Here is a 26616-nt window from a genome sequence, read left to right on the forward strand (position 1 = left end):
ATCCTAGGCCCTCAACTCGCCGAATACTATCTCGCTATCACCAATTTCATCGACGCTCATAGTTGATACAGCGTCGTTAAATAACCAACTAAACAAACTATGTATCGTTACAGAGTATTTGTTGATTCACTGCATTCACAGGTTGAGACATGTGTTAGGCCTCTACAGTGTGAGGTGTATGTTTTCCAAGTGCTATGTCTTTTTTCTACACTTTCTACTGAGTCTTGAGGTGACCGTAGCATTTATTGCCTGTAGTTATTAGACTGTATATTAAAAGGGCTAGGTACCATATAATTGATTTTATGCTCGACCATGCCGAAATGTAGTAATTATACACCTGGTCTCCTAGTAGCCCTTTAATGCACCTCATTAAAGTACACCTATTCATTATAGTTCAGTTGTTCAGCCAATGAGAAATCACCATTGTACCATTATAAAAGCGCAAGTATCGATTATTCTCGGATATGCAATCGAAAGACAACTAGCGAAAAATCACGGAGGATGGAAATCCAATACTGTCGTAGAAGGTTATGTTCTGTTGCTATAATAATTAGCGTTAATTGTAAATAATATTCAAATAAATTCAATTTATCATCTCGTTTTTCAATTCTAAATCAATTTCCAGGTTATATCAAGCCTAATGTTCATGTTATTCTCTAGATTATATCAAGGTCAATGACATTCGCGTTTCGGAAAAAATCAATACTTTCGCGTCTGCGCACATCTCACAATTCAGGTCAGTTCCGCTCCTCACTTGCATAACCATAATATGAATACTTATGAATAATTTCAAGTTAGAAATATGGCCGAGCATAAAAAGTCGTATGGAACTTGCCTATGATGATAATTAAGACGCTCGTATGAAAATTATGAAACTCGCTTGCGCTCGTTTCATAAACAGACATACTCGCATCTTAATTACTACCATTATAGGCTCGTTGCATAATGTACGAGTACTATTAATTTGCGAGTGACTATGATATGGAAGCGAGAAATTTTAGGTCAGCGCGCTAGCAACCCAGTATCTGTTCCCCCAATACCAGACAAGAGAATTTCATTGGACAAGATTTAATAGCCTACGGGTACGAGTATATCTTTTTTCAAGTCCTTTGTTCTGACGTGGAAAATAATAAGAGGGGCAAATGGGAAGGGAATAATATGAAATGTTCTTTGCAGAAAGTTATGGAAGAGTGGATCACTATCAGGGATGCTGCTGCTCATGTCTCTGTTCCTGAAAGGAGACATTGTTAAGGGACTAAAATCAGGAAATTCAATTACTACAGTGCAAATCTGACAAAGCAAATGGAATCATAAAAGAGAACTATCGACTTTAACTTAAGATAAAACAGAATGCGTCTTCTGTTTGGAAGCAAGTGATGAATCCTGGGTACTGTGAACTTTCTGTGCAAATTGGGCGCATTTGGACTGTACCGATTCAGATAACATTGATTGTTTTGTATGTGATCATTGTCAGTAAAGCCAACAATTGTTCCACATAATCACTATCTTGAAGTAGTGTGGCAAAGATTGTTTTGGTATCAAAATGTCCACTTTCGATTCAAAATGCTCTCATGCTAATGACTCCTTCTTTTTAATTGATTGTATTTGTTTTACATTGTATGACAAATAGTTTACCGCAGCGGTGGCGAAAATGTAATTGTGCGCCGAGCCATTGTGTAACCTGCAACGTGCATAGCACCTATGGAGGGAGGCGGACACCCGAAGGGGAAGTGAAGCAACTGTCTGACTTATTAACGGAGTTTTCATTTTCCTTACGTCAAGCACTCAAATATAATTTTATACAGTGCAAGGCTACAAACTAATGTTTAGTACGTGTAACGAAGAAAGAGATGAACAATAAATGAACAATATCACAAACTAAAATTAACTGTCTTCAGAATCTCTCCGCGCAAAGTTTCAAAATCAGGAATTATGTCACTTACTGCCAGTCGTAGTTGATCACGAAGGTATTTGTCTGTCAGTCGTGATCTAAATTTGGTTTTTACTATTTTCATTGTTGAAAATAATTTTTCACAAACGTAAGTTGTAGCGAACAAGGCTTCAACAGAGCAAGCGAAAGACCGAAGCTTCGGATATTTATTTTTTGGCAAATATTTGAAAGGTTAACATTTGTCAAGTCCTTACATCTAGCTTTCATTTGACATCACATAGTAAATCAGTGAGTTCAAATTGAAGAGCTAGCCGCATTATTCGTACATCTGCTGAAAAAGGGTCGACGTACAGAGATAATGATGATGATGATGATGATGATGATAACAATAACACTTAACCTTTTAATGTTTCATCAGTAACATGTAGTATAATGCCGTTTTATGTTATACAACCGTTTTCCTCGTAATACTTGTGAACAAATCATACATTTAATATTCTCATCATACTGACAGCAAAAAAATGCGTCCTCCCATCCTACTTGGAACTTTCGTACATGGTTTCGAGAGAGACATATGCCACTCGCAGGTCAGAGACAAATACAAATGGAACGGAGTTTGACTCCAGTGAGTGAGAGGGTGCGGATTGGCGGAGGTTAGAAGCAAGCGAAATGCACAGCTATCACTGCGAGCCACAATGTCTCGCGAGTCACGTTCTCGCCACGGCTGGTTTACTGTATGTTCGACACTGGGATCCATTTTTTGCTGTACTGTAGTATCAAGGTTATTTAATTTTAATAGTTCATGTAATTTGTGTCAACTGTAGATCATTAAATTCATGGAGATTGTGAGAGTAAAAGTCAATTGATCGCTTTTGCAGAACTATTATTGCAATCAGTTACTTAAATTTTCCACAATTCATGAAAAGGCTTAAGTGTCCGATATTGGCAGATCTTCCCCTACGGTATTTTCAAAAGGCACAATAACCATGTCTGGAGTCACGAAAATCCATTTATCACCCGTCGTATATGATCACCAGCAACGATTATCTATCAACGTGTGGGTTGGAATTGTACAGAATCATCTAATAGGACTGTCAACCCGTTTGAATGGTCCAAATGTAAATATCAAAGACGAACATATTTTCGGTTATATTTCAAGTCGAGAATTGAAAAAAAAAAAAACTAAGATATAATAATAAAAATTGTTGCTTCTGAAAGTTAAATCTTGAGTGAAGAAGTTACGGATGTATGTCATTAAGTTGTAAGTTATATAATATTAAATTTGCTACTAGACTAGTTAAAATGTTATGACTTATGGAATTTCAAAAAGTAATGAACAAAACAATATTTTGTTATTATATTAAATTCAGACGCCATTTGTGAAGTAACATTTTGTGTGTTGCAATAATTTGTTTACCTACATTATTCAAGTATGGAAAATGTTATAAACATTTAAATTATTAACAAGTTGTGCTGAGGCACACAAGAAAATAATTTCACGAAACTACACAGTAAATGTTTGAGAAATGGAGATTCTCAGTTCGTCTCTCTTGAGTTAAGTATGTCCCAAACATACACATACATTCCTCTTCATTAGGTAAATACTCCTGAAATTCTGTCAAATCCTCGATTTTATTTACATTTATTGGAAGACTGCAAGATTGCTCTTTATTCTGACATCACAATGGCTATCTTAATCTTGTTACCCTTAAGTCTTATACAAATGTTTGTATTTATTTTATGCCCTTTTTCTTTTTTAACAGGTTCATTTATCTTAATGTCATCCTCTGAAGGCATTCTGGCATAGTATAAACAATCAGAACTAATAGTACAACAACTTGCTTTACTGTATGAGTGACTGTCATGTTACCAACAGCTGTCACAGGGAATGTACAGTAGTTGCAAAAAAAACCGGACCGACCCTTGTAGCTGATTTCAGAGTCACAGATTCAAATTTTGCTAGTCACAAAACACATTCATCTTGTATAATTAATTGTGGCAATGAAATTTATTGCATTTGTTCGATTCTTACAGTCTTTTGTTTCCTTCAGTGCCTCAAACTTACAGACGAAAAAACTTTGAGAGTTTTATATTCATCTTGCATCAATATCACATTTCTACCTCTATTAGGCAAAGATAATTGCGTATTTTTACATTAAATAGCAGTACATACCTCTGGCTTCAATATCCATATTGAAATTACCACAGTTTGACACAATGCACAGCACAGGATTCTTTTGTATCAGCTACAAGTGTCGGTCCGGTTTTTTTTTTTGCCAATACTCTACTCTATAGCTGTGAAACATGGTTACTTTGAGAAATCCCGTAAGTCCCCGTGTCTTGGAGTTTCAAAACAAAAGCAACTATTTGCGTTGTCCTCACAGCCATTCTACTGCGTGTTCAGTTCAAAGTGTGTCATGACTCGCTGTATGCCGTCATGTGGCTAGTCGTTGAGCCTAGAGAATTCAATCTTCCTACATTTCCACAGAGGCGTATTATTTATGTGCCAGAGAAGTTGCCTAGCAAGTACGGCGTTCATTCTGAAGAGTACTTACCGATGCGTACGGTAACACCTGTATTGGCAGGAATGTGAACTGTTTGGAAACACGTACTGAGGTGAGTTTTTTTCTTACTGTCGGGATATGTGGAGAGGGTTAAGACGATTACTTACGTATTTGTTGACATTAACTTCGACGGTCAACATGGACACGGAGCATTTGATTTGTATTGTGGAATGTTGCCGTACGCAACCGATGATAACAAATACCCTGCGTACGACTTGCCCGCGCAAAACACAGTTCGAAAGAGGTTATGGTAGCACACAGACTTTACAGACCGCCATCTGTTGCTATGACGTTCAAGTTATACCGTACACGTTCTCAAGTTCAGATTGAACGCCTTGATTAATAGGCAACTTCTCTGACATAAAAGCTGAAACTCGCTTCAAATCGCTGACTCTCAACAGTGACGTCATGACACACTTTGACATGAACACCCAGTATACACCGGACTTAAAGTGTTTCAACATAAGATGATGAATCCAGGCTGCAACTTTAATTTTTTCACATAAATCGAAAATGACAAAATGAGTGACTTAGGGGCTTTTAAAAATAATCGGTTCATTTATACAGATTGGAAGTAATATAACTGTGCGGTTTGAAGGGAACAATAAAATACATTACAATAAATAAAAAACCTATAACGCCTTTTTGTAATTAAGTGCAAGGTTAATTAGAAAATTATGCTCAAAATCTGCATACTTTGGCAACAGCGCATCACTGGCTTTCCTAAAATAAACATAAAAACTCGAGTTTGAATTTCATTTCATTTTTATTTAATGTATCATATTGTATATCATAGATCTTACATTAGAAATGAAGCTTTTAGATGTTCACTTTATTTAATTTTTTTTTTTACAATAATGTAGGCCAGACGTCTCAATAGGGCCTTCTCGGAGCACTTCCTCCTCATCCTCTCTCTCTCTCTCTCTCTCTCTCTCTCTCTTTTCAATGTAAGCGTGGAACAAGATGCGGGAGCAGTTCGTGTATCTCCGGATGACGTCATTGACCGCGACGTTTGAATAGACATCTGTAACCGCTACGATTTTGTCTCCATCTCCGTGGAAAGAATGTCCTTATTATATTGTGGAAGTTGCAAGTTTCAGTGGATAACTGTTACCACTTTACTAATCTAAAATTGTTACCTAATTTGAATCAAGACCAGTATAACAAATATATAATGAAGTACTGAAGGACTTGAGAAAATAATTTGAGAGGGCATAACATAAGAATACGTACCTTAACAATCAACAAGTTTAATTGTAATTTTATTATTATTATTATTTAATTGAATTTTAATTTATTAAATATAGTATGAACTTAAAAAAAGAGTGATACCAAAAACCATTTACTAGAAATGAAAGTATTTTGTTGTTTAGTCAACTGTCCGAAGACAGGTCTGAACCTCACATGTAATATCAACAAGGCATCACTTATGAGGCAACTAGGCCAGGAGATAATGGGATAGGGTAGCCAGTTCCTTGTGCGTAAATAATTACGTAACATGTATGGTTCTTCATGCTTCAGATGTCTTCTTTTTACTCATAATATATAATTAGAAAATACATTTATTATTATTGTTATTGTTATTATTATTATTATTATTACTATTACTGAAAACGACTTATGGAATTTTATTCCTTCCGAAAACAACCGTCTGTTTTGACAGTACAACTCAAAAGTGCCGCTTTGTGGAATTTCTCCCACGACAGTTACAACTTAGCTCGCTCATGCTTGTAACATGAATCAACGATCGGCTATCTTCGGGTATTGCGCTTATCTCTTCAGCTGACTACGCAATCTACATTTGCTCTGTGTAACAACTTTTATGCGTTGGCCTTGAGACGCCTGATGTAGGCTATAATAAGAAATGCCTAATCGCAGACAATGATTGATATTGGAGCTACGTACTTTTCTCCAACCAGGAGATCAACCGTGAAAGGAATGTGCTTATTACTGCGACATGTATTGGAGCGAAGTAGATATATAATATTATCGTTATAACGTCTGTTTAAAAACCATGCGCTCTCCTGCATTTGTAATTTCCTGTATGGAGAGATTAAAAGACCAGGAGATTAACAGTGATCTAATTTTGTAACTAGGCTAGCATAAACATGTGTGTATCAATGTTATTGTTTGTGCTGTGACAGCGAGCCAATAGAGATATGATTTCCCACGTGTGTGACCTTATGACATCTTATGACATCAACATTCATTCACAGCATTACTCCCCTTCGTCTCATCCGGCAGAGACTTTCTCGTGGTTGGAGCACAGTATAGAAAGGTGGAAGCAGAGTCTATTATTCCACATCCAACAGCCATATCATGAAATGAGGAGCAACTAATCGAATCGTAATATGTCCACTTTCGGTATAAAATGAACTTGATGTGGTTTCCTATAGTTTTCTGTCTCCCCTACAAGTCTACACTGTCAAAATGCTTCAATTCGGAATATATCCTCTTCAAAAACTAACCACAACGAATTACGATTTGTCCATCACTGAAACGAATCGAATCGCAATATCTCCAAGGTGTTAAGTACTGCTACTTTTCAACTGTTGGCACAATTGGAAACATGTGATTATTTTACTCGTGTAATGTTATATTGTGTACTCATTGTTAGCAGATGTGTTGTTGTGGTCTAAGGAGTTTTAATTGTGTAACTATGAATGAGTTTGAAGATAGTTTGGTTGTGGGTGAAAATTCAGGAAACAGAGGTACTATAGGCATCCAACAAGGAAAACTCGGTGCGCAGAAACCAGCGGGCGTGACTGTCTCGCCCAGATGACGTATGCTCCCGTTTCCAGCATGCTCTCAAGCCTACTACAGGGGAGTAAGAGGGGTATAGCATGTGCGCCGCGAGAAGTCCGAGCTGAGTTTTGTTTGTAGGATACCTATAGGAAGAGAACGAAAAGGAAATACAAACGGGAACAAGAATTTAAAGCCAGGTTATTTGATAAAAATGATAAAATTTTATAAAAATATTGCATTAGTCCAGAATACAAACCTTTGGCATGCTTGTAATAAAAGTTGTAAGCGTAATCTCAGATGTATGAAATGTAATCACTCTGCACTGATAAGTTAATTAGCGATAGTGTTATAGTGTCGCTTACAATAATCATCAGGAGAAGAAAAAAAGTCAGGAATAAGAACCGTGTCCTCATTCAAGTTTTTGAGAATGCAACGTTGCTATATTTTTTCATGCTTGCGTACTCTACATTAGATTTCAGAGTTTAATAAGATTCAGATTAAATTAATGAAATATACGTTTTGTTATTAGCCTGCACTCTTCTTTTAATTTTAAAATACTTCCTTCTTGACAAGGGTTGGAGCTTGCCGGTAGACCTAACTGTAAATTCTCATGAAAATATATTTTTACAAAATCAGATCAAAGTTTCGGATATGGGCTTTTTCATTCTTGTTATTAGGCCTATTATTATTCCTTCTTTTTTCTGGTTTCCAAATTAGGACTTCTCTATTTAATCTATTTTCTCTTCTCATACCATGTCCGTGCCATCTTAGCTGAATTTTCTTCTATCACTTTAGCAATTGTAACACCCAATTTATCTCTTATCGTAGTATTTTTTGTGTTTCTTCCTTCTTGAAATTTTTGCCATATGCCTTAGATAATCCATCTCTGTAACGGTTAAACCGTTTATATGTTTTTTTTAAGTGTCCAAGCTTCGGCTTCATACAATAAAATACTTTTGATTATTGTTTTATATATCAATATTTTAGTTTATTATTATTATTATTATTATTATTATTATTATTATTATTATTATTATTATTATTATTATTATACTTCACGCTTATTTTAATTACTGTGACACTTGACATGATATTTTGAATTTCTGGTACCCAAGATAACTCTTGCTGTCCTACCTTATGACCAGGCTTCGAGACTTCGGACCCAATAGAGGAGTTCAGTGGGAAATCCGCATAACGGCGTACTGAGTAAAGCGTACAGTGGGTGGGGATACTGTAGAATGAATGCCAACAAATACGCAAAGGAAAACGCTCTGGATTTGAAGGTTCTGACGAATAATTTGGTTTTCATACAAACTGTGCCCGAAACTATTATACGGTTAGAAAAGTCAGAGCAAGAGATGCCGGAAGCCTTCAAATTAATTTAGAAAATGATGCAGAGAATTAATGAGACATCAAGTACACGGTTACTCAACGCGTAATACAGAAGTGGAAATCAATTTTTTGTAAAATAACGGATATGGAACATTGTGTAACATAAACAGCTAATTAGTGGACATAAAGTCATCCGAGAATAAAGGACTGTCTTTTAGAGACTCCAGTGGTGTTAGGGTTTTTTCGTTTTGTTCCTATCACGTCATGGGACGTAGAGCGCAGCTTTCTACAGTACAAACTTTGGCAGATAACCGAAAAAGATTTACGTTTGAGACACTGAAAATGTATCTTGTAGTAGGTACATTGCGATTCGGTACTGTAACTGCACTTCCTAAAGGCGACCAATAGGATAAATGAAGAAATTAAAATTGCTACATGTTTATTTCCACCATTAACACTGTGAATAATTAAACACAAATGCTTATAAAAGACAGGAGAATAAATGCTTTTCACATTCTTTTGACGTTATCATTGTGTAATGTATATTTACTTTCAGAATTTACATATGTGTGTGTTTCCCCATACTACCGTACTGTACTCTAAATAGCAACGTTGTTACCTCAACACATCTCTACCTTTCACTACCTGCAGCGAGTCAACAACCTATAGTGCATGCACAGTAAACTTATTGTATCAGGTCCAAAGTTTCGAAGCCTGCTTATGACTAACAAAGTAGTGTAAATTTACTATAAAATACAGCAGCCCACATCTTGTTCTGTATCTCATCAACTTTTAAAACAGCGGTGACCGAAACTCGAGCTGCAGTGATTACATGCGACAGACAGCCTATGGAGTAAGGAGACGGAGGAAAGGTACTTGGCATGAAAACTACAACCAGTGGTGGTTCCTGTACTAGCATCTTGATCAATCCCGCGGATAAAAATCAAAAGCTTTACTGTATCAGTAATGTCACTGCTGTCATCAAGAGCCAGTGAATAATATACGATTTTTCTTACTTCTTTTTTTAACCTTCCTCTTGAATATAATCAGAAATTTTTAAAATTCTTCTCTCGATGCTTGGTTGAGAAATTCGTAGGTTTTCAAAATTAAAAACTTCTTATGGACAAGTTATTTAAGCTATTTTAATCGTTACTCTTTTGAGAAATTCTGTTCTATTAAAGGCTTTAGAGCACGAGATATTTGAAACCCCATTAGGTACCTAATTTCCCTACATATATTTATCTCATCTTTCTCTTCCTGGCTATGATTTAAGACATGTCAATTCCTGGTGTTTAACAGTTCGTTGGCATGCAATATTGAATCAGTTTTCTCTACAATATTATTATTAAAATGAATAACTAATAAATAGTTCCTCATCTAAAGATTAAGAAGATTAAAATTGAGATAAAACCTAATAATTTTATCCGTCTAGGGAGAAGATCTAAAAATATAAATATTCATGCACGTACAGAAGAATGATAGAAACACATACTTAGTGATCAGTAATAATAATACATTACTCAGCGTGGCAATTAATGTTTCTATATATTCCTAATTGAACCGTTGAGCAAAGTAAACAGATAACATTTTGTCCGAACAACAAAAAAGTTCTCCTTCTCATTCTTTACGAAACCACCTCTTACTGCTTGTAGAGACAGAGTTTGTAGAGCTACATGATACCGCCACTGCTTGCCTTCAGTACGTGAATGAAACACACAGCAATGTACAGGAAACTCCTCGTACCCTTTTGAATGTCTGTGATTACACGATGTAATCACGACACCCGCTTTGGCCACTGCTGTTTCAAAGCTATTCATTTGATTTTATTTAGAAATATTAAGGACGCTCTGAAGCGAACGTATAATAATTTTTATAAAATATTTTAGGAAAAAAAATATTGTGGAAAATATGAAAACATTGGGACATAAATGTCAATTTTTCTCATAAATTAGTGCAGGGGTTTAAATTATGTTTTTTACAGAGTCTACAGATATAATTTAACTTTGGTAATTAGAATATTATTTTTATATTTTAATCTTGAAAGATGATTGATGATTATTATAATTTTAATATTTGAGCAAAATTGCATTCACAATTGAAAAATGCTATAACATGGACAATATTTTACTTGCGTGCTAATCTTCTGCGCATGCGTATTGTTAATGTGTTTTTACTGGAGTGAAACACATGCTGTTTCCTTCTGCTGTAATGATTCTGTAATATAGCTTGAGGGCCAGTCACTGCCTTTTCTGTTTACGTAACTTCTAATTCATCACTTATAATATAGTGGTCACCAGCGTAGCGGCCTACTGATATGGAGCTGTGTTCAGGCGAAAGTTCGATTCCCGCATGGGCTGATTACCTGGTTGAGTTTGATTTTCTCCGAGCTTTATCCCCACCTGTAGTACGAATGTCAAATTATCCCATGGCGAATACTCGGTCTCATCTCGCGAAATACCATCTCGACATTAGCAATTTTACCGACGCTGGATAACCTAGTAGTTGATACTGACTAAAATACAGTAGAACTTGGTTATAGCGACCTCGTTTTGTGCGACACCTCGCCTATAACGTCAAATATTCTGTGGTCCCAACTAATTCCCCATAAGACATATGCTTTTCTACCTTGCTTAATACGACAAACGTATATGCGTCTACCTCGCATATAACGTCACTTTCAACCTCAGTTTGGAATAAGATTTTCTAAGAACCAAAGTATTTTAAGAAATATTTTGTTGAAATCTGACCCTGACAAATTCTTTACAGTCTCCTTCTGTCATAGACCTCTGGAATGCAGGTGGATTCCCCATCCCATTGTAACCTGCTCGAATTCATGCTGTATTAGATCAGTTTCGACAGGAAGTTTTCACTAAGTACACGCATTTTAACGCAGTATGGTCACTAAAAGAAGTGAGTGACGCTTTAGAAGTCATTAGAAATATGAACATGTTCTATGAAGCTAGAAAAGGGAGTAGTGAAATTGCAACTGAAATTATGAACATAGAACGTAATTTAGCCCTAGAAAGTGTGTATTGAGCAAGTAGAAGATAACAGAGTAAAATGACTGATTACTTCACTTCTATGTAAAGTAGTTTGGTGAGCACTGAACAAACTGTTTTAATACAGAATATTGTATTTATAATTGTAGGCCTACGTGTATTTTATTATGTTTATTGTAGGCTTAAAAGTCAATACATAAATCCAAAATAAGTCTAATTAAGTTTGTTATTTTTCATTTTCCACCTAACTAGATTGATAATGTGAATCTCGGTTACTACGACAATCGTTTATAACAACATAATTTTTAAGGTCCCTTGGATGTCGTTATAACCAAGTTCTGCTGTAGATACAAATAATACCACGGAATCAATTTTAAAAAGGCGTGGCTTACCTTAATTTCAATATTTTGGCTTCCTCTATCATAACTTGTGCTTCTTGGACGGCACTTAACTAACACAGTACAGTTTCCAGACTACTGAATTTCCAAAATAGTTGCATACATTGTTTAACCCTCCGCTGGGCGTGTGGGGTCTTTTGAGACCCCATGACCCATTTGCCAATACACGTAACATTTTTAACGTGCCCAGCGGAGGGTTAAATACCCAAGTATACATTACAGTGCCTTTCTTAAGCAACCACTATCGGTAAAATAAAGCTAAAAACTGAGTATTATTTACAATCAGCTTTTCTCATTATAGTATGATCTACAAATTAATATAACAATTGAGGAACTTAGAACAAAAAGCAGGTAAGTGACGGAAACCTAGTTTTGAGGAAATTACAGTTAAAGTTCTACATGCAATGGAATATTATATACTAGTTTGGTGAAATGATGCCCATATAGCAGCACTGCACAATATGATCTCTTACCTGATTTTATCCCAAAGAAACATTCTTTTGGGCTATCACAACACGCACTTACCTAATTTTTTTTAATAATGTCACTTACCTGCTTTTTGTTCTAAACCCCTCAATTAGAAACAAATTTTGTACCTTTGGCACTTAACAAACTACTGAGTTGTGATTTCAGCAGACTTTCTTAGCTTATAGGAGTATACGATTATTAATTACTGTCATATTGCGAATCTAGAATAGTAGTAATAAAGGACACTCTGTAGTTATTTCGCGAAGTTTTTTTTATGAACTTTTGTTGTCACCACTTGTTCCGATACTGCCACAAAGTACGTTGGGGGTAGATTGTTTGACAAATCTGCAAGAAACAAAACACTATTATTTCGTGTAAGAACATAGAACAATGTATTTATTTATTTTAATATTAGGTATAGGGTTATATGTGTTTAATTTACTTAATAGTCGTTGATGTTCCATTATAAATGCTTGTAATTTATCTGAGTGCAGTTTCAGCATAAAGTTTCTCGTCCATAAAATAATTGATTTTAGGCAATTGTTAAATTGAATTATCGCGTCATTTTTAGCCGGATTAGGTGCAGAGATATATATTTGAAATTAATCAGCGAACAAGATATATGTACAGTGTCCAATAGATGGTGATATGTCGTTTATGTAACTCATAAAATGAGAGGTCCAAGAACCAAACCCTGTGGAACACTTGTACTCACGGTATAGATCTCACACTTTCTGGTGGCAGTCGGTTGTTTGGGAGTAAGCGTCGTATTGAGTGACATATGCAGCGCAAATATAAGCAAAAATAGTCTGGTACAGCCCGAGTGTGATAAAAATCCTCTTTACATACAAGACAAATACTCTTTCAGTATTGTGGTATGATAAAACAGGTAGAAATGTTATACAGTTTGATAACTGAGTTCAACCTCGATAGATAATTCTCATACATTCCAGTGATGGTCAACAGCAAGGGACCTCGCACTAACTCCACTTGTTCGTCACAAATGAGCGGCAGCCTTTGCTAACCACGTGTCCCGTCTCATTTCGACCCGTACGAAATGCAAAGACCCATCTTGCAACCGTTCGATACGGTAGTGAATCGTTGTCAAAGCTTCAAGTAACCCTTGATGACATTGTCGTGCATTTCTACCACGGGCTACCTCGATTTTTATACACGATCGCTGCTCAAGTTTGGTAAACATGCTTTAGAGCAGTTAAAATAGTGCTCTACATTTAACCACACTCAATAACAACATCTGTTGTCATAGCAACCGATTTTATCAATCAATACATCGACAATATTATTGAACTACGATCACCAGTTGTATCGTATCGCATGCGAATGCGCATGACCTATTCCCAACAGTGTTGCCACTACTTTATTTAAAGTAGCCACGTTCAATTAGTAGGCTAGCGGTGTCAAAGAGGACGAAAGCTTTGTAGTTTCAATAATTTTAATTATGTCGCTGTCCATTGTCGTCGTCAAGTTTTTTGAAGGCCGCTCCAATATTCCACGCGGAGTTGCAAATTTTAGCAGTGTGTCTTGTTCTAGTTCACAGTGAAAATTAATTATATTGCAGTTCAGTGTATAATAAAAATGTGGAGGCCGTGAGAAGCGAGTGAAGTGTCGGAACCGATACCCATTAACGTCAATAACGACGATGGTAATAATAATAATAATAATAATAATAATAATAATAATAATAATAATAATAATAATAATAATAATAATAATAATAATAATATATCAGAGTTAAATAACAATTCAAACTCAAAAGCTAGACCAAAATTATGTAAGCAGTGTCAAACGTTTGTGTGCAATGCTCACACGTATGTTCTGAAAAACAATTTAGGTCAAGGAAAAATTTCGGAGACATCTAAAATTCTTAAATCAAATAGAAATACTGTAAGTAAAATTGTAAAAAAGGGACCTAAGACACCTAAAAAGCGTGGACACAAAGTCACAAAATTTAATAAAGTAGATGGTTTTACGTGTGATTACATTCGCCGTGAAATATATAGTTCTTACATTAAGGGCCAATTCTTAACAATAAAAGAATTATTACAAAAAGTCAAACTTTCCGGTTTTCCTTATGGAGAAACATTTAATTATTTCTTTAAATAATTAATTTAAAATAAATAATCTAAATAATATAAATAATCTTCAAATTAACTCATGCTTTGAGCAATTAAGCCTAGCCCATATCCATGTTATATTAATATATAGCAGCAACAAACAAGACGTGACAACGTCGCATTTTCATTTTATTATCGGTGCATGCAATAAAGACCTACAAATCTTAAAAGGAATGCCGCTGCCTAATAATTAAACGAGGCAACTTTACAACCCATATGTATTAAGAGTTGCAGCAATTCGCAAGATTACCCGACCTCTTCATCGGACGGCAATTGCGGTCCTTTATTCTCAGCTTGTTTTTTTACGTCGCTGTATCAACTACGAGGTTATTTAGCGTTGATGGGATTGGTGATAGCGAGATGGTATTTGGCGAGATGAGGCCGAGGATTTGCCGTAGGTTACCTGGCACTTGCCTTACGGTTGGGGAAAACCTCGAAAAAAACCCAACCAGGTAATCAGCCCAAGCGGGAATCGAACCCGCGCCCGAACGCAACTCTAGATCGGCATTAGCCGACAGTCTCAACTTGTTCTGGAGCATCATATTTGTATCGGAGATTCCATTGCACCCGAACCTACGTTTCGGTTGTTGCCGGAGAAAGTCTGTTCCTAATTTTTGTGTGGATTCGCCCATGGGTTGACTAGTTGAGCTCACTTGCGACTGATGATGGGGTTACCATGGATAAATATATAATAGGATGCGAAACTGCGGTCAGCACCATCTGGCATTGGGGGTCTGAAATAAGGTGATCAGCGCCCAACGTCGTAGGTGGTGAACATTAGAACTACGTGTTGGATTCATTACCCAGAGTTCTCTATTTATCCGTTCGAGATATTGCTGTACGGGAGAGTCGAGAAGACGAGATGGCGGACTGAAACTTGCTAATAAGTGAACGTAAAGTGATACGTGTGCGTATGAGAGGTGTATGTTAAACAGTGATGTTTATGGACGCTGTAAAAATAGTGTTGTTGAATGTATTGTAAAGTAATAGTAATATAATAAATTGAACTATCTAAGTAGTTCTTGCAGACTTTTCCATTGCGCTGTACAATAAATACCCAAAGAATACAATCCCAATTATCTAACCTTTTGCTTTATTTTTGTCTCTGTCTGGTTATATTTTAATCGGGTAGTGTAAAATAGGTCGTCTCTTTTATCTTCCTGTTGGCTCCGGTAAGAATTTTCAGTAGAAGATGCCGTGAGGAATAAAACTGTAAATGTTTTATTTAAAATTGGGTTAGTTTTGAATATCGATGAGGATAGGAGGGAATACTTTCTGCACAGTTTAACATTTTCGTCACTAGGTGCGCTGCTAAATGCATGGAGTAATTACTCTTTTCGCTACTTGGTGGGCTGCTAGATGTAATAACGCCCCTCTCCCCAACAGGTGGCAGCAAGGTCAATTTCTACAACAGCGCCTCTAGTATGTGTTATGGGAAACTCAGTAAGTTTCGCATCCTATTATATATTCATCCGTGGGGTTACATTCAGAAGTTTAAATGCCAGTGAACTTCTTGGTTGTTTGCCACACAATCCGCTTCACCAGGTAGAAGGTGAGACACGTTGAGCAGCAACCCACAAACTGTCTGGGGAAAAATTGCCACTGCTTTTCTTAAATTCGGCTAAGTTAGCCAAGATAATTCCACTGTCATGACCTAGCACGTTTCTACAATTAGTGACGTAGTCGAATGCTTCGTTCTCCTCATTTGCAATCAGAGCCGACCCTTGTAGCGTGGATCCAATACGTTTTCTACAGCATGAATGAACTTACAAACTGTATTTAATTGCAGTCTTTACAATTAACTGATCGGACGGAAAGAATATTGAACTATTTCGTACTAGATCGGCGTGATTTGAAATTTGAGCGTATTGCTCATGGACATCAGACAAAACAGCATTATCTGCCTCAACAGTGTTAATAGCTGCCCATATGGGTCCTCTGAGAGAGGTTCTAGAAGCAAATGAGTACTTCTATATTTGAGACAAGTCGGCCGATGTTTATGCACAGCGGAGAATGTTGCTGTAGTGAAGATTGCGTCGTTTGACACGTAAGGTATTATACTTACTTACTTACTGGCTTTTAAGGAACCCGGAGGTCCATTTCCGCCCTCACATAAGCCCGCCATTGGTCCCTATCCTGAGCAAGATTAATCCAGTCTCTATCATCATATCCCACCTCCCTCAAATCCATTTTAATATTATCTTCCCATCTACGTCTCGACCTCCCCAAAGGTCTTTTCCCCTCTGGCCTCCCAACTAACACTCTATATGCATTTCTGGATTCGTCCATACGTGCTACATGTTCTGCCCATCTCAAACGTCTGGATTTAATGTTCCTAATTATGTCAGGTGAAGAATACAACGCGTGCAGTTCTGCGTTGTGTAACTTTCTCCATTCTCCTGTAACTTCATCCCTTTTAGCCCCAAATATTTTCCTAAGAACCTTATGCTCAAAAACCCTCAATCGCTGTTCCTCTCTCAAAGTGAGAGTCCAAGTTTCACAGCTATATAGAACAACCGACAATATAACTGTTTTATAAATTCTAACTTTCAGATTTTTTGACAGCAGACTAGATGACAAAAGCTTCTAAACCGAATAATAACAGGCATTTCCCATATTTATTCTGCGTTTAATTTCCTCCCGAGTGTCATTTATATTCGTTACTGTTGCTCCAAGATATCTGAATTTTTCCACCTCTTCGAAGTATAAATCTCCAACTTTTATAGTTCCATTTCGTACAATATTCTGATCACGAGACATAATCATATACTTAGTCTTTTCCGGATTTACTTCCAACCCTATCTCTTTACTTGCTTCAAGTAGAATTTCCGCGTTTTCCCTAATCGTTTGTGGATTTTCTTCTAACATATTCACGTCATCCGCATAGACAAGAAGCTGATGTAAGCCGTTCAATTCCAAACCCTCTGTGTTATCCTGAACTTTCCTAATGGCATATTCTAGAGCGAAGTTAAAAAGTAAAGGTGATAGTGCATCTCCCTGCTTTAGCCCACAGTGAATTGGAAAAACATCAGATAGAAACTGGCCTATACGGACTCTGCTGTAAGGTTCACTAAGACACATTTTAATTAATCGAACTAGTTTCTTGGGAATACCAAATTCAATAAGAATATTATATAAAAATTCCTCTCTTAGCCGAGTCATACGCCTTTTTGAAATCTATAAATAATCAGTATTACGTTTGCTTGTTGGTATTATACGGTATTTTTACAACTCTAGTTCTGAGTGTATCGTTGTAAAATTTTAATTGAGGACTAAGTATGTTTATCAACTGACCGAGGCTCAGATATAGGAAAATGTTTTCAAGATTCTAATACTGACTGTTGGAGCTGTTGTCGTAAGACGAATTTCCGGGCGGAGCCGACATCCCTACCACATAGAGCTGTGCTGGACAGGCCTCTGTTGTATGTAGATTCTGCTGATCCACTCCATTAGCACTGGTGATCACCACGACAGCACCACGATCTGGAAGGAAAAAACGGGATACTCGGTACAGAAGAAGAATTTTGCAGACCTTTTAAGGGGTTAGGTATAGTTTACAGCAGTAACATTTTTTAAATATTCAACATTTTTTTCCTCCATTACTGTATCTTGTACAATAATGAAAATTGGTATGTGTAAAACGCTGTCCTTCTGCTAAGTTATATGAAAAAAATATTTTTACGATAAAAAAAATATATTTATATATTTTTTTCAAAATTAAAATTTCACAGTGCAGTGATGAAGCGTTTCCCTCATAACTCATATACTTGTTAACTTTTTCATATTCTTTCTCTTTTATTTTATTGCTGAAACTCATGTTTACAATATCTCTTTTAACTATATTCCTTAATAAACAATATTTTTTTTTATTTTGTGTCAGATATTTGACCATTTTTAAAGTGATTTTTTATCAGACAATCTATCAAAGGTAGAGAAGTGATTTTGCATCATATTGTAGATATGACATTATAAATACACACAAACAATTTCATCACAGAATGTTGGATACTTTTTGAGTTATGAGGGAAACGCTTCATGACTGCATAGTGAACTTTGAATTTTGAAAATAAATATATATATAAATATTTTTTTTAATCGTAAAAACATGTTTATCATATACCAGAAGGACAGCGTTTTACACATATTAATTTTCATTATTGTACAAGATGCAGTAATGGAGGAAAAAAATGTTGAATATTTTCAAAATTTCACTTCTTTAAGCTGTACCTGACCCCTTAAGTCTGAATACATGGTGGAAATTGAAAATCTCCATTTTAATCATAAAAACATAATCACCTTGGAACTAGCCTGATAAGCAGAGATAGGAAGTTCGTACAGACACTGTTTTAAGTTGTGTGATTTTGGGCTATATATCGACCCAATGAACAGTAGTAACGCAACTCACGTCTACAAAGCAGCAGAACAATTAATATGTATAGTCGGATGGTAACCAAACTTGTCTTTGTGCCAATAATACAGATAAGAAACAAAATGAAGAAATAATATTGTAAGAGACAATAATTGACAATTGAAATCTTCGTAATTTTCAATATAAAATAATTTCTTTACTCACATATTTGTTCTGATGAGTTACAAATATACGAATTCTTCAGTCTGTAACTTATCCTATTTTACATTCACTTTAAGTCTTGTCAAACATTTAAAACATTACAGAAATATTTGAAGGACAAACGTTTTTACCGTTACGGAATCTTCAGGTCCTGAATTTGTATGATGTTTATAAACACCTATATTATGAGGAAAGGCTGAACAGTATAGTATGCAAACTATATAAAACAGCTTACAGCAAAATCATAATTTACATAATATGCATTTGAGTTAGCCTACAAAGTTTTTATTACTTAAGTTTACGTGTTCACACTCTCGGAATATTATAGAATTAGTTGGAACTTTAACGTGTCATGCTGTGAGGATTATTATATCTTGACATTACGTAAATACATGATTATCAATTGTCATAAAACAAGGTAATATATGTTAATTTAGACTAAGATTGAAATGCACACACACACAAGCACGCACGCACACACACCGGAGAATTCTGAAAGATCAGATTATTTGTAGCGGAGGGAATTGGCTAACCATCTACACTCTACAGCAGGCATGCCAGAAATCAGACTCTAAATGTGTACGATGAAAGAGTAATGGAACGGAGAAAAATTCTCTCCGGCGCCGGGATTTGAACCCGGGTTTTCAGCTCTACGTGCTGATGCTTTATCCACTAAGCCACACCGGATACAACTCCGACGCCGGTTAGAATCGTCTTAGATTAAGCTCCAACTCTTGGGTTCCCTCTAGTGGCCGCCCTCTGCACTACGTCATAGATGTCTATGAACGCAGGACCGAAGTCCACACATGTGCTGAGGTGCACTCGATATGAGTGACTAGTTGGCCGGGATCCGACGGAATAAGCGCCGTCTTAAATCACGAAGTGATTTACGCATATCATATATATTATTTTAATGTACCGAAGTACATATGATATTTCCATGCAGATATTCTGCGTCATCATACGATGAAAGAGTAATGGAACGGAGAAAAATTCTCTCCGGCGCCGGGATTTGAACCCGGGTTTTCAGCTCTACGTGCTGATGCTTTATCCACTAAGCCACACCGGATACAACTCCGACGCCGGTTAGAAACCGGTTGAGGGAACCCAAGAGTTGGAGCTTAATCTGAGACGATTCTAACCGGCGTCGTTGTTGTATCCGGTGTGGCTTAGTGGATAAAGCATCAGCACGTAGAGCTGAAAACCCGGGTTCAAATCCGGGCGCCGGAGAGAATTTTTCTCCTTTCCATTACTCTTCCATCGTATGATGACGCAGAATATCTGCATGAAAATATTATATGTACTTCGGTACATTAAAATAATATATATCTGAATGTGTAGTTAAGTGCGCGGATCGCCGGTCTGTGCGGACTGCATCAATCAAGCGTTGCTCTTACCAGTTCTTAGCTGGAGAGATGTGCAATAATTTATTCTGCGCTTCTAGTGTTCAATTAAATTGATATTTGGACATTATAAACACACTTAGCGGAAGAAAAAAAACACGGTTATTATCAGTGTCTATGTTTGACAATTGTACTACAAGAAACTTTAGGCTTACTCAGTTATACTTCACAAAGTAATGGTTTGTAAAGCATAATTTATTAATATGATTTTATATAGTATTTGAAGAAAAAAAATATTGCATTAATTTCGAAACAACGAAAAACGAACAAGTATTTCATTTTACGTAGTAGGTACTAATTATTTTAAATAATAGACGCTATTCTTTCATTGTTCGTCAAGCATTATTATTTATTGGGACCATTGGTACACAAATGCTAAAGAAAATATACTCCCAATTAATTACATGCAGTAGGACATTGTGAAGTTTTTATACTGAAATAATTTCCTTGCTGTATGTCAATATAAATTAACATTAATATTAATAAATGATATAAATTAAGCTTAGAATTTAAATTCACATATAGTTTATCTAGAAAACGTTGAGAGCAAGTATCGACGAGTTGGAAGCGTTACTGAAAGAAAGTAAAAGTGTAGTTCACAAGCTGTGAAGCGACGATATTCTATTTATGTCAGGTTTAAAGGTTTGTTAATGTAAGTATATTAGCATAATATAGTGACGTCATAAAATAATATATATAAATTTCAATTATAATATAGTGACGTGAGACGGAAAATTTGCCATTATATATTTTTCCAGACAATTTTTCCGCCTTGCAAATAGTTTCTTTCTTCGCACCTTACAGCCTCAAGAGCCTCACATGTATTCCTCACTATATTCTCATCACTTATCAGCTTATGAAATGAAAGTCGTAAGTTGTCTAACCGTTGATTGTTAGTACAGACTCAAAAACAATGCCATTGTCACGTTTGTTTTGCCGTGAGAGTATTGGTTAATAAATAAGCGCTGGCAATAGGCCTATAATATTTTGAGAACTTTACTAATCTGATCTAAACTGTCACAACACTATTACCTCGACATGGGCTGATGAAAGCCTTTCATTTTAAAATAATTATTGTCGCTGAGGAAAGCATTATAACAGTTATGTTATATGATTCGTAATTTCTCTTCTTTGTTATATGTGAACTCCTCACTTTATTTATCATAACACATTCCAAGACATAGCCAAATCAGCCCCGTGTTGAAACTAACAAAAGCTGATATACTCTGCAGGTACTGTATAGCCCTGTCGTGCTCCCTCCAATGCAATTCACTCCCTCCAGCTAGGGGAATAGAAAGTGCACATCGCGACTGCACAATGTGCAGGGTTTTGGCATGCCTGCTCTAGAGTAACCTCATAGCAAAACATACAAATACTTTCTCAAGATTCATTAAATCGATAGACTTTGACAAATTGCAGTAATACCGCGAGTCAGATCAAATGCAAATGTAACAAACAGGAAGACACACTTCTAGACAATGAAACTTGAACAATTACTATTACTTACAATTAAAAAAAATTCTAATAAATGTAACTCCTTAGTAGAATATAGTAAATATTTTATATTTTTACTTGAAGTCTACAACATTAGCTTTTCAATGTAAAAGAAAAATACTCAAAATCACACTTGTATATAAGTATTGCATGGTATATGTGTATATTAAATGGTAACTGATGTAAACATGTTATAGTTTTACTTTTACCTCAGAAAGTCAAAAGGAGAATAGCAATGGCAAAGGAAGCTTTTAATAGAAAAAAGAGCATCTTCTGCGGACCTCTAGGAAAAGCACTAAGGAAGAGACTAGTGAAGTGCTTTGTGTGGACTGTAGCATTGTATGGGGCAGAAACATGAACATTACGACGAAGTGAAGAGAAGCGACTAGAAGCATTTGAAATGTGGATATGGAGAAGGATGGAGCGTGTGAAATGGACAGACAGAATAAGAATGTGTTGGAAAGCGTGGGTGAAGAAAGAATGATGCTGAAAATGATCAGAAAGAGGAAAAGGAATTGGGTGGGTCACTGGTTGAGAATAAACTGGCTTCTGAAGGATGCACTGTAAGGAATGGTGAACGGGAGAAAAGTTCAGTGCAGAATAAGATATCAGATGATAGACGACATTAAGGTATATGGATCATATAAGGAGACAAAGAGGAAGGCAGAAAATAGGAAAGACTGGAGAATGCTGGGTTTGCAGTGAAATACCTGCCCTTGGGCAGAACACTATGAATGAGTGAGTAATTAATTTTGACACTATCATTTTATGTTAAAACACCATAAGTGTGGTGTATAGAATGCTTCTAAGGACAAAGCATATAATATTATCTGTAGTTCTGAAACTCCTTAAGTCACGGACTTACGGAGTTTCTCGACGTAACCAGTCTACTATATACAGTCACGAAGCTTGAGTTTTGAGGGTGCTAGAAACAATAGACTGTGACGGTACTATTTTGCATTGTCTGTAATGAGGCGATATTAGCGATCCTAGTGGTGAGCAACTACCTAATGTTTGCATATTTACTACGTATTGAGCTTCGCGACTGTATATACTAGACTGTGGCGTAACCATGTTTCACCGCTGTAGAGTGTGTTCCCTGTAGACAGCTGTTGATAACACTCCAGTCACTCATACAGTAATGCGAGTTGTGTTTAATGTGTTGCAGTATTTGTTCTGATTATTTATACTATGTCAGCATGTTTTCAGTGGGTGACAATGAGATAAATAAATCCGTTAAAAGGAAAGAAAGGAATAAAAATAATCATTTGTATAAATGTGAAATGATTATGACAGCCATTGTGATGCCAGAAAAAAAGATTTCATTTGCACAGTAAAGAAAATGGAGGATTTGAGAAAATTTCAGGGATATTTACCTAATGAAGAGAAAATTCGAAGTTTCTGGAGGAGTGTAAATGATTGGGACATAAGTGAGGAGAGATTAATTGAGGATTTCCATTCCTGAAACATTTTCTGTGTAGATTCATGAAATATGTTTTTTTTTTCACTCGTGTGCCTCAATAGGCCGACAACTTATTAATAATTTAAATATTTATAACATTTTGTGTACTTGAATAATGTAAGTAAAGGAATTATTGCAAAATATACGTTACTTCATAAACTGAGTCTGAATTGATTGTCTTAATATAGGCTGATAACAAAATATTGTGCATTACTTTTTGAAATCCCATAAGTCATGAAAATTTTAATTTTTCTAGCAGCAAATAATAATAATAATAATAATAATAATAATAATAATAATAATGTTTTATTTTCGCTGGCAGAGTTAAGGCCATAAGGCCTTCTCTTCCACTCAACCAGCCTTAATCAATACAATACATATTTAAATTACAAATATTTACACTACACTTAAAAGGTTCTCCAGCTATGTTCTTCAGTTAAGTTTTAAAGACTGGTAGACTACATATTTATTTAAATTTAGATAAACCTATAAGGTAAAGTATTAACTTAATTTATGAGCTAATTTAATTCAATCAATTATAATTAATTTAAGATTTGAGATAGCTAGTGAAATGATGAAAATTAATTTAATATAAGCTTATTAGGACTATGTTACAGGGAGAGAAAAAAATATATATATATACAGCATATAAATCTAAAATATATTTCTAGAATGAGAATATTAATGTAATTGCCATTAGAGGTTTTGTAAATCTATTTAAAGAAATTAATAATAATAATAAGAATGGACAGATGTTAGTTTCATTATAAGTAACAAATATTAATCAGGAATTAATCTGTTAAGTAAGAATTTATGTATTTTTGATCTAAATGAAGTTATTGTCCAACAACCCCTTACATCACTCGGAAGCGAGTTCCAATTTCTAGCAACTGAAACTGTATAGGATGAAGAATATAAAGATGTCTTGTGGTAGGGTATAATGAGTAAATTGTTATGATGAGATCTTGTACTTAGCTGATGATACGCAGATAAATTTTGAAAACGAGAAGCCAAATACGTTGGGGTAGCGGTGCGCAGAATTTGAAATAAGAGAACAAGAGAATGCAGGGCAAGACAGAATTTGGAAAGACGGGGAAACATGATCATACTCGTACTTACGAATATTACAAATATAACGGACGCACGCATTATATAATATATAAGTTAATGGCATGTTTCCATGACTTATTCACTCAAGATTTAATTTTCAGAAGCAAACATTTTTACAAATACATCATTCATTCATTCATTCATTCATTCATTCATTCATTCATTCATCCATTCATCCATTCATTCATTCACTCATTCACTCACTCACTCACTCACTCACTCACTCACTCACTCACTCACTCACTCACTCACTCACTCACTCACTCACTCACTCACTCACTCACTCACAGAGCAGATCTTTCACTGCAAACCCAGGTTTCTCCTATTGTTCCTATTTTCTGCCTTCCTCTTTGTCTCCTCATATGATCCATATACCTTAAGGTCGTCTATCATCTGATATCTTCTTCCGCTCCGAACTCTTCTCCCGTTCATCATACCTTCCAGTGCATCCTTCAGTAGACAGTTTCTTCTCATCCAGTGACCCAACCAATTCCTTTTCCTCTTCCTGATCAGTTTCAGCATCATTCTTTCTTCATCCACTCCTTCCAACACAACTTCATTTCGTATTCTGTCTCTCCATTTCACACATTCCATTCTCCTCCACACCCGCTTTTTAAATGCTTCTATTCGCTTCTCTTCACTTCATCGTAAAGTACATCGTAGGCTACTTTATATTTTTTTTTTTCGTTTCCCCACAAGTTTACAATAAAATTCTTGACTTCCGGAGTTTAATAGTACATTATGCGACGAGCCTATAATGATAGTAATTAAGACGCGAGTATGTTTGTTTATGAAACGAGCGCAAGCGAGTTTCATAATTTTCATACGAGCGTCTTAATTACCGTTACAGGCAAGTTTCATACGACTTTTTATGCTCGACCATATTTCTAACTTGAAATTATTCAGAAGTATTCATTTTATTCACATCTGACTGAAGAACGGAAGTGACCCTGTGCATACCTCGTAAATTGTGAGATGTGCGCAGACGCGAAAGTATTGATTTTTTCCGAGGAACAATAATATCATTGACGTTGATATAATCTAGAGAATAACATGTACTACTTTTGATATAACCTGGAAATTGATTTAGAATTGAAAAACGAGATGACAAATTGAATTTATTTCAATATTATTTACAATTAACGCTAATTATTATAGTAACAGAACATAACCTTCTGCGACAGTATTGGATTTCCAGCCTCCGTGACGTTTTCCTCGTTGTCTTTCGATTGCATATCCGAGAATAATCGAAAACCTGAACTTTAATAAATAGGTGTACTTTAATGACATGCATTAAAGGACTGCTACCAGACGCATAATTACTACATTTCGGCATGGTCGAGCATACAAAAATAACAGATTGAAATAATGAGGTAGCAAAACATGTGAAGTGGAAGATTAGGCGCAAGAGTGTAAATTGTGACAGAGGAAGATAAATTAAATATGTAAAAGAGTCAGTGAGAGAGAAGAAGTGATGTAAATTAAAGAAGACATTGATAAAGAAATCGAATGAATAAAATGATTGAGAGAGATATAAATGCAAAACTGTACTAGTAAATTGAAGACAAGAGGAGATTACTTCAGAATTTAATACATGAGCAGATTTCTGAGTACATCACTCACTCTGTGGGTCGGTTTTTTTCTCGTCTTTGCACATGCAGACAAGTATTCGTAAGACAATGATGATCACGAACGTCCCGATAGATATGCCAACATATAAACCTCTGCAAAAAAGAGAGAATGTAAGTTTTATTCAGGATAATAGTAGAAATAATGGTAACACTAGTGATGCTTACTTACTTATGGCTTTTAAGGAACCCGGAGGTTCATTGCCGCCCTCACATAAGCCCGCGATCGATCCCTATCCTGAGGAAGATTAATTCAGTCACTATCATCACATCCGACCTCCACTGAAAATTCTTATTGGAGCCAACAAAAAGATGAAAGAGACAATCTATTTTACACAACTAATAATACAACTAATGAAATTAAAATAGAACCAAGCAGGGACAGAAAAGAAAGAAACAATTTAGTTAATTGGAATT

At 35.7% G+C, this 26616-nt stretch overlaps 1 protein-coding gene across 1 annotated transcript in view; it reads right to left on the reverse strand.

Moving 5' to 3' along the window:
- Positions 1-26616, reverse strand: part of LOC138699594 (uncharacterized) — a 48737-nt gene that overhangs the window by 20266 nt on the left and 1855 nt on the right. The window contains exons 2-3 of the mRNA XM_069825603.1: positions 26195-26295; positions 17872-18015 (exon numbers count right to left, since the gene is read on the reverse strand). Of these exons, the coding sequence (XP_069681704.1) occupies positions 17872-18015; positions 26195-26295 (245 nt within the window). The remainder of the gene's footprint in view (positions 1-17871; positions 18016-26194; positions 26296-26616) is intronic.

The sequence above is a fragment of the Periplaneta americana genome, chromosome 5, assembly GCF_040183065.1.
Source record: "Periplaneta americana isolate PAMFEO1 chromosome 5, P.americana_PAMFEO1_priV1, whole genome shotgun sequence".
NCBI classification, from domain to species: Eukaryota; Metazoa; Arthropoda; class Insecta; order Blattodea; family Blattidae; genus Periplaneta; species Periplaneta americana.